This window comes from Sturnira hondurensis, unplaced genomic scaffold (genome assembly GCF_014824575.4).
Source record: "Sturnira hondurensis isolate 20B ecotype Veracruz unplaced genomic scaffold, ASM1482457v3 Scaffold0014099, whole genome shotgun sequence".
Classification (NCBI taxonomy): domain Eukaryota; kingdom Metazoa; phylum Chordata; class Mammalia; order Chiroptera; family Phyllostomidae; genus Sturnira; species Sturnira hondurensis.
In genome coordinates this window covers 273,634-289,296 of record NW_028086730.1, presented here as the reverse complement: position 1 = coordinate 289,296, position 15,663 = coordinate 273,634, and the positions used below count along the sequence as shown (strand labels likewise).

The 15,663-nt window shown below is 59.6% G+C and overlaps 1 protein-coding gene across 1 annotated transcript in view; it reads right to left on the bottom strand.

The window, feature by feature from the left end:
- Window positions 1–7,558, bottom strand: part of LRP5 (LDL receptor related protein 5) — a 92,154-nt gene extending 84,596 nt beyond the window's left edge. The window contains exon 1 of the mRNA XM_037062538.1: window positions 7,369–7,558. Within this exon, the coding sequence (XP_036918433.1) occupies window positions 7,369–7,453 (85 nt within the window). The 5' untranslated portion in view covers window positions 7,454–7,558. The remainder of the gene's footprint in view (window positions 1–7,368) is intronic.
- Window positions 7,559–15,663: the final 8,105 nt, after the last annotated feature.

Genomic DNA, 15,663 nt, shown 5'->3' with positions numbered 1-15,663 from the left:
CTTCCTAAACCCCCGCCGGTGGGGCAACGCCAAGGCAGCGCAGGTCGCTACCCCACACCACACGGGCCCTCAAAAATCAGACGGAATGTCTGAACACGAAACACAAAACAGGAACAGTCCCAGAAGAAAAGAAAGGAAGACGTGTTTATACTCCGGGGGTAGAGAAACAATGCCCAGACCCAGAAGCCACGAGGTAAGAGACAGTTTTAATTACATTGAAACTTTTTAACATCTTTCGGGTAATAAACCACCAAAAACAAGGATGAAGAACAAGCTACGGACCAGAAGAAAAATCTGGAAAAGGCGTATGTGACAAAGAACGAACGTGCACATACATGAGCACCTCCTACAAATCAATAAGAAAGGATACACGACCCAACGGAAAAATGGGCCGATGACAGGAGAGGGCAACGTGCAGAAAAACAGACACAAATGGCTACACAGCCAGTCATGAGGGGCATCCGAACCAAAACGTGTCACAATTTTTAGCCACAGGGATTTAAACACAATAGAATCCGGCGCTGGAGGCAACCCGGGGAAGCACGCCTTCCCTCGGTGCCCGGCAGGGTGTACGCTGGGGCAGCCTTTTGTGGGAATCTGTCAAGACCTACTCTTTGACCGGGAATGTGTCCTGCAGAAACACTGCAGCCACGTGCACGGACGGGTGCGCGTGGGCGTGCCTCCTGTGAGGGCCTCGCAACTGCAACAGAGCCCGGAAAACTAAAGCAAACGCTCCTCGCTCCTCCACCGGGTCTCAGCCCGGCCGTAGGGTGCACACTTTTAAACAGAATGAAGATCTAAAAGATACAGAACATGGCCCTGGCTGTTGTGGCTCAGGGGATTGAGCACCAGCCTGCGAACCAAAGGGTCACCAGTTCGATTCCCACTCAGGGCACGCACCTGGGTTGCAGGCCAGGTCCCTGGTAGGGACACACGAGAGGCAACCACACATTGACGTCTCTCTCCTTCTTTCCCTCTCCCTCCTCCTCTCTCTAGAAATAGATAAGTAAAAGCTTTTTAAAAACAGGGACAGTAAGTTTGGGCCAGGACGTGGAGAAACCAGCGCTTCAGGGCCTCGCTGCGGGGAACGTAAAATAGGGCTGCTGCAGGGAAGGCAGTCTGCTGGTTCCTCGGAGGAGTAAACGCAGAACTCCCACACGACCCTGAACTCCAAAAGGCAAGCAGGGGCTCAAACGGACCCTTGCTCACCCACGGCCACGGCAGCATAGGCACAACAGCCGAAGGTGGGAGGGGGCCAAGGACCCAGCGCCGGACAAAGGGAGGCACGAAGTATGCTCCGCCCACGCAGCAGAGTATTATTCAGACATAAAAAGGAACGGCGCTCCCCTACCCGCCCCAGCTTGGGTGAACCTCGGCAGCAGCACGACGGAACAGATAAGGCAGCCGTGAGAGCACGAACGCTGTGTGACTCCACAGATCCGTGGTGTCCGGGACAGGCGGGTCCGCAGGCCCAGCAAAGCAGGTTAGAAGTTACCAGGGGCTGCGGGCTGGGGGAAAGGGGAGTGACGGCTTCATGGGGACAGTTTCTGTTTGGGGTAATAAAAAAATCTGGGGAACAGATGGTGGGGATGGTGACACCACCCTGTGAATGCAATTAATGCCCCTGAATTGTATACTTAAAAATGGCTAAAACGGCAAATCTTGTTATACATAATTTACCAAAATAAAAAAAAAGGGGTCCTGAGTTTTAAATAATTGGGTAGGAAAAGGGGACGGCAGGTCCCCAGGAAAGCAGTTCTAGGGCCAGCCCCGTCTCTCTGGGACGCGGCCCCGAGGCAGCCCACTCCGGGGCACACCATGGGCAGGGCTGGGCCAGGCCAGGCCCGAGAGGGCCATGGGGACAGCTCTGCGCCTCGGCACGAGGGATGGTTCCCTGTGTGGCCAGGTACGGGGGTTAGCATGGACCTGACGCAGGCTGAACAGCCTGCCCACTCGCCTGCGCCTGCCGCCCAGCACACAGAGGACAACATGCGAACACGCCACCTCCAGCTTGGACAGGACCCTGCCCCTCTCACAGCCCCACAGAGTGGGTGCCGCTGTCATCACAGATCGATGGCCCACGGCGGACAGGCAGGCCAACCGCCCAGGGCCACTGAAGAGGTATTTTCTGATGACCATCGAAGGAAGGCCTCAGGTGCAGCCGTGAGTGCTGGCTGGTCCCTCAGCAGCAGGACACAGTGTGGTGGCAAGAGACTCGGAGTTGGGGAGTCGGGGGCCTGGAGGGGATGTCTGGCTCAGCCACATGCTGAGGCTCCGGGTCCAGGCCCCCGCCCCCCGGGGAGACCGCTCTACCCCTGCGGCAGCCTAGACCACCCCCCCATAAACTGCACGGCCTCCCAGAGCCCTGCACTGCCAGCCTGAGTCGCGCCTCAGACTCCTGGAGGAGGAGCCTTCATCAGATTCTCAGACAGGGTGTCCAGGACCCCAAAGGGCAAAGCCACTGTCCTCTGTGAGCAAGTTCTTGCTTCAGTTCAACTGCCTCGAAGATCACACCAAGGTGAGCAAAAGCACTCAATGTCTGTTGAATTAAACACCGAGCAATGAAGCAGATAAAATAATACCCAGAAAGTACAGACTCCCCTGCCCCCCACAGGTGATGTTACCATAGCAACCTCCCAGAAGGTCCAGGCAAGAGGGGACAGAGGACTTGTGATGTGGACACAGACTGATCACTGAGGTTCCAGTGCCACAAGACTGCTGCCACCTCAAGAGCTCGAGGCACACCCTCCCCGGGCAGGGCGAGCCCCTGAGCAAGCCAGTGGAGAGCTCGGTCCCCTCCCAGGTGACAGGTGGTCTGGGACACATCGGAACCAAAGGCCAGCCCAAGAGATGCACAGATAACAGGGCTGCTCAAGGCTGGAAACCAGGCAGAACCTATGTGGGCAAGGGCATGCCCTGGTTGGCACACACCCCACATGGCTTAGGGGCACAGGGTCCCCCACTTACCGGGGGAAGGGCTGGCAGCGAGGTCCACTCCCCGCTGAGGCTCTGGCCTGGATCGGAGCTACCAGCCGCCTGTCAGGGGCAAACCAGCACCCAACGCAGGACTCCCATCATCTTTCACCACCACCAGGCCCCCACCTGGGCGACGGTATCAGGAATTGGATGCTTGGACACCTAGGGCAGGACCCCTCACGTCCTTCCCACAATGGCCCATCTTGAGGGAACGGCCTCCCTGAACCCCACCAGAGCCCTGCGAGGCAGAAGCCAGGGTCCCATTTTTGCAGGTGTGGAAACTGAGGCCAAGAGCCAGCTAACCACTTTCCAGAGCTGAAGAGACAGCGGAGGCAGGCCTGGCCGGGTGGGCGGGGACCGTGGACCGCAGCTGCCCACGCTGTCCGCACTTGGACTGCACTGTCCCCAAAACGGCCCCACAGGGGACGTCTCCAGCAGACACACCGCCACCTTCTGAGCCAATGTTCCACAGGCCCCCGGAGGTACGGGGCTGGACGAAGCCCCTCCCGCCCATCAGGGCCTCCCCGTCTTGCGAGTGTGTTAGGAGACGATCAGAGAGGCCTCGCCAGCCACAGACACAGTTTCTCCCAGGGGTCCTGTCACACTGATCACAGCACAAGGTCCACCTCCCAGGCACCCCGCTCCCCGGAGGCCAGAGCCAGCGTCCCCTCGGCTCCCTTCGCCATCAGACCGCCCAAGGCAGGAGGATCTAAGGGCAAACCTGCCCACCTCCCTGCCCAGCTTAAAACAGCTCCCGCCCTCCAAGCCGGAGGGGACACCACAGCCCCCAGCCCGCATCCAACAAGACTGATCCATCAACGGGCAAGTGACAACGATGATCTTTGTGACAAAGATCATCGAGCCACAGAAAGGACAGGGCGCTGACCCGTGGGACAACGTGGCCGAGCCTCAACACCCTGGCTCTGAAGGCCTCGCACAATCCAGTCGCTCGCATGCAGCAGGTCCAGAACAGGCAACTCTTCAGGGGCACAGGAAGGCACTGGGTGAGGGGTTCATTTTGGGGTGATGAAATGTCTGGTGGCTTGTGGCTTTACCACACCGTAAAATGTACAAAATGCCACGGAACTGTATACTTTAAAATTATTATTTTTACATCATGTGTACTTCATCTCAACTTAAAAAAAAGAAAAAAGGTGAGTTTAACACCTTTCACCTAGGACAGATCTGACTCCAGCCTGTGTTTCCTAGCCCCTCTGACCAAAGTCTTCCAGAAGCTTCCATCACCTTCTGGCTCATGTCCAGACTCTAGAGTGATCTGGCCTCTTTCAATGAAGACCACCTAGTCCACGAGGACAGGGCTCCAGACCACGAGTGGGAGGCCCCTGAGTCCAGCTCTGCCCTAGCTGCACAGTCGGGAACATCTGGCGAAAAGGCCGGGCCTCACCTGCCCTCCTGCCCCCGCCCCCCCAGCACTCCACACAAGCACCCAGAGCCGCACCAAGCACAGCAGTAGCTGATACAGTGCCAGGCCGCTGTTACTCTCTGAACTCGTGGTAGGACATATTATCACCCCCATTTTACAGAAGAGAAAACTGAGGCTCGCAAGGGGGAGTCAGGTGTCCCGCTCCCACCCTACCCCCACCAAAACAAGCACCAAGACCCTGGGCCACTCAGGCTCCCTCATGCTGTTGGCCACCGGAGACCCCCCCACTCCTCTGACCCAGTGATAAATGGGTCAGACAGCAGACCAGACATCCAAGGTCACACAACGAAGAAAATCCCAGACTATAACAACAGCACGTAGACCTTCCAGGCCAGAAAGAGCAAGGACCTGTTACACCACAGGAACAGACAGGCTCTGCCGGCCCCAGTCCCTGCCTCACTCAGGACAGGGGTGGCCTGAAGGGTTTCACAGTGGCATTTAAGCGTCCCAAACACCCAGGGCCACGGGCACCAGATGAGGGTACCACGCACAGAAAAGCTAAGTTGTCCAAAGTCAACCAGCAGCTGAGCGAAGGAACCAGACTGTCTGACCCCAGCCCCCGCTCAGCCCCGGCAGCCCCCGCTGCGGGCAGGAGTCCTGTGCACACTGAGTACTCACTAGACTGCACAAGCCCCCCTCCCCGCCCCCAGTGTGCAAATTCTGCGAAATGCCTGAGCTGTGACACAGTGCAGCTGAAATTAGACGGGCTCCAAATGCGACAGGATCCCCACAGCAAGTGTGGGACCGCATGGACTGACTGGGTGAATTCTTGGATCGGAACAGGAGGGCTGCAGGCTCGCGGGCCCTGCTTTGGAAAGCAGAGGGTCCTGTGCAGGAAGGGGGCTCCCTCAGGGGACTCCTCACATTTAGCTAACACCTGCCAGCAGGGCCCTCCCAGGGGGCCAGGCCCTGGGCACCCGAAGTAGCCTTGCTGGGGGGTCCTGGACAGGCTGGGCGTGGAGTAGGTGCTGCGGGGCCAGCGGGGAGCAGCCTCCGCCATTCCCAGCACCGAGGCCACGAGAACAAAGGCACTTCCGTGGGCTCACAGCTTCAAATTGCAACAGGCTGCAATCGGGAAAAATAATTAGCTACCAACTTGCTGGCTCCACTCCAGTCGGAGGCATAAACCGAACCCAGAACTCAGGGACATACCCCACCCACGACAGCCCCTGTGGACTTGCCAAGAGATACCGCCTTGCGCTTCCATTTTAGGCCCGGGTCACCACTTCGGCCAGTGCCCTAAAAACCTCGAGCTCGCGTGTGTCCTAATGTGAAAACAATCAACTCTATTTTTGCCTCACACCCAACTGAGCTCCGCAGATGCAATTCTTGTGCTTTGGGGCTCGAATCACACACTGGCAGGCATTTGCCCCCAGCAACGTCCCCCAGAAGGTGCGGGACACCCAAAACCGCAACGAAGCGCAAAGAAACAAACAAGAGCTGGCTGAGAAACGCCACCTTTAAAACAAACACCCCCCCCCCAATAAAAAGGCCTCTCGCCTCTGTGATCCAGGCATTTCCGGAAAGAAAAGGCACAGCACGGGCCTGAACTACCCAGATACTGGCATTGTTTCGAGTGCTTCATGTCACCTTGTTTTGCTAGTATCGGAAGTGGCCAAGAAATGTAAACAAGCTCCTGAGACAGAGAAACTGGGGGTTAAACCTCCAACAGTCTCTAAATTTGGGCTGGGGGACAGGGGAACTTGAGGAAACCATCCATTTTCTCCGTCCCCCACCCCCAAACCTCAATGTCGGAGCCCAAGCACTGGCAGTGTGGCCACAGAGCCAGGCCAGGACACCTCCCTGCAATGTCCACACAAATACTCAGGGAGACAGCTGTTTGCCTTAAAGAGGCCCAGACAAAGGGACCCGAGGCCCCCCCAAAAAAAACCACAGCCAGCACAACTGCAGTCCCCAGAACACTGGACTCGCTGGCCATGTCCACTGGCCCAGCCACACTCCAGAAAAACAACCCTCACGTCCGAGGATAATGATTTAGGTAGCGAGAGACTTGCTTCAAAAACCACATGGCAATCTCCAAATTAAAAGAACATGTGTAGCATTTCACAGGCGCTTAGGTTTCCTGAGCCCTCCTGACCTCAACTCCACCCCTTGGGACACACCAAAAGTCGCACGGAAAAATTCCCGGCCCTCATCTCCCCAAGGGCGTGCATAACTGAGGCAATAACTGAGGAACAAGCTCACTGCACCCCCCTCACGCCGTTCTCTGGAGCCACGTTACCCCGCGGCGGCCCCACGCTGCCCGCCCCGGGGGTGGACTCCGGCCCGGTGCCACTGTTCGGGGCCCCAGTGGCCAGACGGGTCGTCCGGGCACCTGGCAGGTGTCAGTCCGTTTGGAAACCGACAGCAACGTAGATGAAAGGCCAGCGCAACAGGCCAGGCCGCCTGGCGCCGGGTCTCAGAACTTTCTCTGCAACTTAAATCAGTTCTTGGAGCTCGAAGGCCGGCCGCACGGCCATCGGAAACAGGCTCGCCAAACAGTTCCCGACGCAGGGCGGCCAGGCCTGTCTCCGGGCCGAAAGTCCTCCCTCGTTGCCAGCCCGCTGGGCAGGGGTCCCCACGGTCCCAACAGGGCCTCGCCCGCCGGCTTCACGCGTGCGCACTTCCGAGCGCGCCCCGGGGCTCGGGCAGGTGAGGACCCGCCCGCGCCGCACCTGGCGGGGACGGCGCCGCCCGCGCGCCCTCCTCACCGCCCTGGGACGCTCTGGACCGGGCCCTACGTCCCCGAGAGGGGCCCGGACGGTTGAGACAAAGGGCCGCGCGCGGCACCCAGGCGGCGGGGACAGCGGGGGGCGGCGGGGAGCCGCGGCGCGCACCCCAACTCGCCCCTAACTTGCAAAGTCGCTACCGCGCGCTGCGCACTTGGCCGCGGGCCGCGGAGCTGCCTGGGCGCCGGTCCATTGTCCCTGCGGCCCGCGCCCACCTACCCGCGGCGGGGGCCAGGCTGCAACACAGCGCGAGCAGTAGCAGCGGCGGCGGCGGCGGCGGTGGCCGGGGCGGCGCCGCCTCCATGTTGTCCGGGGCCGGCGGGCCCGCGCCGCGCTCACTCGGGCTCCATGGCGCGGCGCGGCGGCTCCTCGCGCGGCTCCCGGCGCCTGCCGCCTCCCCCTCGGGCGCCGCGGACCAGGACGACGAGGGAGGAGGGAGGAGGCGCGGGAGCGGAAGCCGCGCCGCGTCTCCGCCCCCCGCCGCCGCCTCCGCCGCCCGCCTGCGCCCCCCGCGCCGGCGGCGCCCTCCCGCGGGCGCCCCCCGGAGCCGTCCCGCGGCGAGGCTGCGGCAGCGCGTGGTACCCCCGGCTTTCCCCGAGCCCCCTGGTCCCTTGGGGACGACCGCCGGGGCTCCTCGGGGCGCGGGGTCGGGCTTTGGGCTTCCACCCCGCGGGGCCCGGGAGCCAGTCAAATCCCGGAAGCAGGTGTGTCACCTGCAGGGCCGCACGGAGCTGGCCTTTACCCGTGGGTAAACTGAGGCATGGAGACGTTTTGCCCACGGGCACAAAGGGAGGCAGTTTGGTAGCTGGAAGCCAGGGACCCCGAGCAGGGTCTGTGCGCTTTCCCCAGACCGCAGCCACCCCCACGGGGGCGGGTCTGGCAGCCCCGAGACACCTGTTCGCACCGGCGAGGGCGCCCGGGAGGGCAAGGTTGGGATGGCGACTGCGTGTCGGACCTGAGTAGGGACAGAAGCGGACGATGGGGAGACATGGGAGCTGCACCAGGTGGGATTGGAGTGGGCTTGGGGTTTTGCTTTTAAACTAAATGAACGCCCTGTACATTGTAGTAGAGAGACTGGGGTGAAGACACGCAGGTCTTCCCAAGACGCCTCCAGGCGGCTGAGCAAGAAAACCCACAAGGATGGCAGCGCTCGCCTTTGACTCACCCAGCAGGCAGGCACTGACCTCCCCCAGCGGCCCCCTCCCTGTGCCCACCTGAGCATGGAGGTCCCTCTGCCTGGACTCTCAAGGTACAGGGGAGTCTGGGAGGGGCCACAGCACTGGCTCGGAACCAGGCGTCCTAGAACCGGGGGCCCCTTGGGCAGGTCGAAATCTACCCTTCCTCCAGGAACACTTTCCTTCCTTATAGAACAGGGCCTGCAGTGCCTGCCCTGGAGGTGCGCGTGCACTATCGGCCACACCTGGGTGCTCTGGAATGCCAACACCTACGTTTGTCGTGTATCTATGAGACTTACAAAGCCAGGCAGGACATCCCTATCTGTGGGGTTTACATGCTAGGGAGGGAGACTTGCAAAAGCAAGCAGACAGGCCGATTTCAAGCCCCAGACACCATTAGCAGACTGAGGAATGCCGTGAGAAAAATAAAGAGGGCTTGGCTGTGATGTCTAGGGAATCCTGACCTGGGGAGGGAGGGACCTTTGACAAAGGAGCAGCCAGCAGGCCACTGTGGACCAGACCTGGATAAGGAATCACAACCTTCCCCAAGAGCAGTGGGCAGCCATTGCAGGCCTGATTTCTCTCTCATACCCTATGCCCAGCCCAGGGAGCACTTCCCGTTGGCTCTACTTTCAAAACAGAGGCAGACTCCCAGCACCTCTTCTCGCACCTCTCCTGTCACCCCCTGGGTCTCCTGCTTCCCACCTTGACCCCTTCAGCCCATCTGAGAGCAGCCAGAGTGAGCAAGTCGGAGCGCATCCCTCCTCTACGCAAGAACCTTCCATGGCTCCCATACCAGAATAGAGGACAGGCCACTGGCACCTACTGGGCCTGATCTGGCCACACCTGTCCCTTTATCTCTACAACGTCCTGATGCACCCTCCGTCCTCTGCCCCGCCCTGCTCCAGCTTCCACGCTGGCCTCCAAACTCCTGCCTCGGGGCCTTCCCACTTGCTGGAATTATCCCAGTTATCCGCCTGGTTCTCTTCACATCTCCATTTCTTCAGCCAGACTCTCCGTGACCCCCTTTGAAAATTGCCAGTCAGACGTCCTCCAACCCCCCACCCCCCGCACTTCCTAGTCCGTATCTCTGCTTTCCTCTTTCCCCTTGCACTGACATCTGACACGCTGACTGCTGACCGTTCTTCCCTCCGCTGGACGGGAAGCTCCGGGGGCACATACTTGGTGTGTTTCCTGTGTAGGCCCTGAGCCTCGACCAGGGCCTGATGCAGAGCGGGGGCTCAGTAAGTGTCTGTTGAATGAATAAGTGAACGAAGTGGAAAGATCTGATTCCCATTTATACAAGGAGCGTTCTGGCTGCGGAACAGGGACAAGATTGCCAGGAGGGAAAAGTGGGGGAAGCAGGCAACGAGTGAGCAGGTGGGTCCCACAATGGCAGCCGGGAGATATGGCGGCTTGGAGTGGCAGGGGCTGATGCTCCGGAATGGCCAGGAGGGGCTGGGTGCAGGATGCGTTTTGAAGAGGACATGGGATTCACTAAGGGCGCTGCACATAGGGGGGAGGGGAAGGGTCCGGAGTGGTTCACCCTAGGGCTCCACTAGGGGCCTCAGGTCAAGCAAGTCAAGGTTCTAAATCTGAGAAGCTGAAGACCCCTGAGTGGAGTCACTCAGTTTTTTAGATGCTTAAAATGAGCCAAGAATATAAAAAACAGACACTGGGATTCGTTATTCTCAGAGAGGGAGATGGCAAGCTTGAACTCTCAGAATGGGAGAGGCCAGTACACAGAGCAGAGGCCATCTAAGCCTGCATTTGTGGAGGGCCCACCACAAATTACTCCCCCAGGAGGGAAGGGACTCTGCCCCAGGTCTCCAGGCATCAGAGCAAGATCCCAGGGTGCCTGACTCTGCTCAGAACATTTTTTCCTCACCCAAGAACATGCTCATTGATTTTACAAGAGAGGGGGAGGGAAACACGGATCGACCAGTGCCGCTCATAAGCACCCCCACTGGGGACCAAACCTGCAACCTAGGCATGCACCCTGACCCGGAAGTGAACCCACCCCCCCCCTCCAGTTTACGGGAAAACACTCCCACCTCCCACCAACTGAGCCACACCGGCCAGGGCCACGCAGAACTTAGAGAAAAGTCCTTTGTGGAACGAACGAGAACTAACCGCAGCTTCATTCTGCAGAACGCTGACATCACAGGCCAGGCATTTTAGACTCCTCACCGATGTAAGAAGCAGCCGGAGCGGGGGGAAGCTCCCACACCCCACGACGGCTGCCTGCCACAGCTCCTCACATCGCCCAACCCCGCTTGGACCACTGCTTGGAAACGTTCGCTCTCCTTCATTCCTTAGGTCCAAGTGCCACCCCAGTGAAGCGATGGGGGTCCGTAGCCATCAGATCGACCACTTCCAGGGACAGGGCTCCACCCGGGTCCACTTAGGGCCCACCAGAGGAGGCCATCTCAGCCCCAACCACTTAGGGAAAGTGCATTTTTGGTTTCCCTCCCAGACGGGAACATGCTGACTCTGGAGAGTTATTCTGGGCACGAGGGTCCTCCCTCCAGGCCTGGCCCTGTGGGCAAAGGTGTGCCTTCGGCTCCCAGCATTCCCAGCTCTCTGAGCCACGAGCACCCTCAAGGGTAGCTCTGTGGCGGAGGAGGGCAGAGGGAACTTCCAGTCACCAGCCCGTCCCTGAGTCCCCACGGGCATGTGCCATGCACCAGCGCCACCTCCTAGCACCCCTGTGCCAGCAGCAGGCGAGGGCAGGAAGCCACCTGTGCGTGCTGGTGGGCAGTGCAGGGCTTTGCTGGCAGCGCCATGGTTTCTGTGGAGATAGCTGGGGTGTGAGGGACACAGGCCGAACTTCCCCTCTGAGCCTCAGTTTCCTCATTTGTAAAATGGGGGTGCCATCTGCTCACCCTCCTGCATACAAGAGACGAGCAGAGAGAGCACTGCTCTCACTTTGCAGCCCTGCACTCGTGAGAGCTGCACTGAACACGGGCCGTGGCGGGTCGGGTGGCTGTGCCGGGCAGCCTCCGGGGTGGGCACCCCCACCTGCTCTTCTCCTCCCGATCGGGGTCACCAGCCCTGAGCTCTGCCCCTGATGATCACGGGGCTGGTCCCGTACCTCGCACCCTGGGAGAGGACGCCCTGGAAAGCCAAGTGAGGGGCCGGCCCACCGCACAGTTTTGTTTCCAACGCAGGTGAAGGAGTTGACGTCCAGGGCTGATTTCCCTTTGTAAACGCTTTCAAGACACCTGTAGTGGGTCCAATAGGGGCCCCTAAACAGATCCATCCACACACTCACCCCAGGAACCTGTGGATGTTAACCTGTTTGGACAAAGGTCTTTGCGAGTGTCACTAAGCTAAGGGTCTTGAGATGAAGAGATCATCCGAGATTATCCCAGTGGGCCCCACGTCCCAAGACAAGGGTCCTTAATACAGAAAGGCAGAGGGAAACCTGAGACTGAGGACACAGCTCAGGACAGCCCGGCTCCCCTGGAAGCTGGAGGAGGCAGGAAGGACCCCTCCCGAGGGCCTTCAGAGGGAGCCCAGCCCCGCAGCCAGCCTGACCTCGGACCCCTGGTCTCCAGAACCACGGGCAAGCGACCTGCTGCTGTTTGAAGCCCCAGTTTGCGGAGGTTTGTCACAGCAGCCCCAGGGCACTGGCGACCCTCAGTCCTCGCAGACACACTTTGCAGGGAAGGGGGCAGAGGCCAGGAGGCAAGGCCTTTTTGGGACACTGTCTCCAACTGTTCCCCCACACTGACAGCAAAGATGGGCAATTGCAGTGGGGAAGCCTGAAATATTTACCATCCAGCACTTGGCAGAAAGGTTGGCCCACCCCTGTGCTTGGGGGTCAGAGGGCAGTACCTGTCCCAGGAAAAATAAGGCAGAGTAAGAGGGTCAAGGGGAGAGAAGGCCTCACCAGGAAGGTGACTTTTGTGCAGGGACCTGGAGGGAGGCTTGCAGCCAGTGGGAAAGGCCAGTGCAAAGGCCCTGGGGCACAGTGAGAGGCTGGAGAGGCCACAGCAGAGAAACGAGGTCAGAGAGGAGCAGGCTAGCTACGCAGGGCCATGGAGGCTGTCTCCTCCGAGTGAAACGGAGGGACCATCGGGGGACCCAGAGCAGAGGGGGCCTGGGCTTGAACTTCCAGTTTACAGAATCTCTGCTACTGGGCAGGAAATAGACTGAAGGGGCAAGAGGGGAAGCTGGAGGCCAGCTGAGGGGCCATGGCTGTGGTCCAAGAGCAAGGTGGTGGTGACCAGGATGGCAGCAGCAGAGCTGGAGAGAAGTGGTTGGGTTCTGGATCCCTCTGAGGGTGGACATGTGCAGGGGACTGTCAAGGCTGAGGGAGGGGTCCCGGCTGACGTCAAAGCACTGGACCGTAGCACCTGGGATGCTGGGGCCGCCATCCCTGGGATCCCAGTGCCAGTGAGTGAAAGGGGAGAAGCGTGGGGGTGGGGCTCAGAGTCTGCCTTGACCTTGTCCAGCCAAGACCCTACCAGCCTTCCCAGTGAGGGACTACAGTGGGCAGGGCCTGGGGTTTAGAGATACAGGAATCTTCAGTTTTGAAGGTCGAGGTCCGGGAGGGGCAGCTACGGAGAAAGAGGTTCAAGGGCTACACACTGGGGCCCCCCAAGCACAGGGCTGAGGAGGCCCCGGGAGAGAGGGGCTTCCAGAAGCCGGGAAAGAAAGTGAGCGAGGGGCAGGGCCGAGTGTGGGCTGCTGCCAGACAGGCGGGATGGGGATGGAGATTGTCCCCTGGGCCTAGCAAGCGGCCAGTGGCCCGTGAGTGGTAGCGTCCCTTGTGCTGGCTTTCCTGTGAGGACCAGGCATGCGACAGGCGGTGAGTGAACAAGCAGGGCTCCACAGGGACAGGGCGGAAAGCACCTCTCCCCACGGCCGGATGCGAACCTGGCAGCTGCCCTGAACCTCTGGGCAGCCTGGGGTGCCACGGAGTTAGCGGTCCGCTGTGGTCCCCAGAGCAGCCTCGGCGCTGGGGCTGCAGTTCCAGCGTCTGTTTAGGGACCCAGACCGAAGTCCCAGCTCTGCTGGGCGCAGGGAGGGAAGCCCCTGCAGGGTGGCAGCTGGGGGTGTCAGCAGGCCTCTGCGTTCCTCCTAATGGCTGGAGCTGGGGACCAGGGAGGGACACAGGGACAGGAAAGTGTAGGGGCTGGGATTGGGCCCCTGGGACCCAGCCTGGGTCCCTGTAGTTTGGGGGATCCCAGGTGTTGATTCTTCCTCCCACAGGCTCTTTGGGGGCACCTTGGATATTTCTCTGATGGCGTCTGACCCTCGGAACACACGCACCTTTTCCCAGTGACCCAGGAAGCGCAGCTCCATGGCTGGTCAGGCAGCTGCAGCGACAGCCTTGAGCTTGAATTCTTGAGCGGGGAGCAAACACCAGACACACATGTTGTGCCCCGACCCAGACCGCAGCTCTGGGACACAAATGTCCCCTGGTTCCCTGATGCCCCTCCTGTCAGCCTTGAGATGAAGGGGCTGCCTCTCAGGGCTGCTCCCTCTCTCCCTCCAGCCACGGCTTTCTGTCCTCTCCAGGTGGGCAGTGGGCTTCCTGGGATGGCCCACTATCCAGGTCTGCCTAGAACTGAGGGGTTCCCAGGACGTGGGACCCTCTGGCCTAAAACTGGGGAAGTCCCTGGCAAACAGGTGGGTGGGTCACTCTAGGCTGCTGGAGGTGGTCTCCCCTCTGCACAAAGCCCACCCGAGCGTGTGGGGGACAGAGAGCAAGGCAGGGCCCTCCTGCACTTACCACTTAAAAGCTAAAACTCACTCTTCAAAATATCAATGCTGTTTAAAAACACGAAGTTGGCTTTTTCTAGGTAAAAAGAGACACGAGAGATATCTTGACTGATCTTCTTTTAAAAAATGTTTGAAGGATTACTCGGGTGATATGAAGGGCCAAGCATGTTTTTTTAAGCTGTGATGAAACTATTCTGTTTGTGTAGGAGAGTGCTCTTAGATGGTCTCTTCTAAACTGTTTAATGGAGAACCGTCCTAACTATCTGCGAGGTACTTTCAATATTTATATTTTTGGCAAATGTGGCAAAATCTTAACAAATTTTGAAGCTCTGCAATAAAATTATGGGTGGTCACTGTTAAAAAAAAACAATCATAAGCCTGCCCACAAGTGCACCTTCCCAACCCAGGAAGGCGATGCGACAGGGGACTTTCGGGCCTCCTTGGAGGTCACGTTGGAGCCCGGTGACAAGAGGGGACCCAGCCCAGGACCAGCGCGACCTGCACCCCAGTTCCCGGCCTCTGCCGCTGGCCAGCAGTCGCGTCTGGAGCGGCTTCGAGGCTGAGAGCCCGGGGCTGGGGTGAAGATCCGGGCGGGCAGCGGCCCAGCCTGCGGCGCCTCTGATGGCAACCCCCGCCCCCCAGTCGACGAACTCTGCTGCAGACTTTGCACCCGGACTTTGTGTTCTGGGTGCGGAGGGGGAAAGGCCAGAGGCTGCAGGGCGGGCTCCCCAAGCCCGCGTTCTGGGCTTTCCGGGAGTGGCACTGAGCCCTCCTAATGCCCTTTCCACCGAGGGGGAAACTGAGGCCCGGGGCAGCTTGGATGTCTTGACTGGAGTCCTCCGCGAGCAAGACGTGGAGCTGCAGGGCCCGTTATTCTTACTCTCTACAAGGTCCTGTGTCTTTTTGTAGGGGGAGGGGAAGAGGCCGAGGCTGGGGAGGGCTGAGGGGCCCGACAGCTCCACCTCCCGCCGCTCCTTGCCTCTGCGGCTCGGGGCTCGGACCTGCAGTGGGCCGTGCGGCCGCGAGGGGGCAGCAGCGCCCAACGCGTCAGGCTCTTCCCGGCCCCGTTCTGAGAAGAAACAGCTACCAAACCCTGGCTGGTGTAGCTCAGTGGATTGAGCGCGGGCCTGCGAACAACAGGATCTCGGTTCGATTCCCAGTCAGGCCACATGCCTGGGTTGCAGGCCAGTTCCCGGCAGGGGCCAGTTCCCAGTGGGGATGCATGAGAGGCAACCATACATTGATGTTTCTCTTTCTCCTTCCCTTCATCTCTAAAGATAAATAAATAAAATATTAAAATATTTAAGAAATAAGAAACACAGCTGCCAAAAAGGGAGGCTTCCCCGGTCCCCGGAGAGGGGAAGCCGTGACTGCGCACACCTGAGGCTGCCAAGGTAAGATAAAAGGGAAGAATTTGGGCGCCTGGATTCCTGCACTCGGCAAGACCGAACCCCTGGGGACTTGTTTTCTAATCTGTGCCAATGGGGGTAATAGTTCCTAACTTGGCTGTGTTGAGAGACAACCTGATAATAAGTAATAAGTACAAAACACTACTACAGGGTCCTGGGTGTTGCCCAGTGGTTTGAGTGCCGGCCTTTGAACCAGA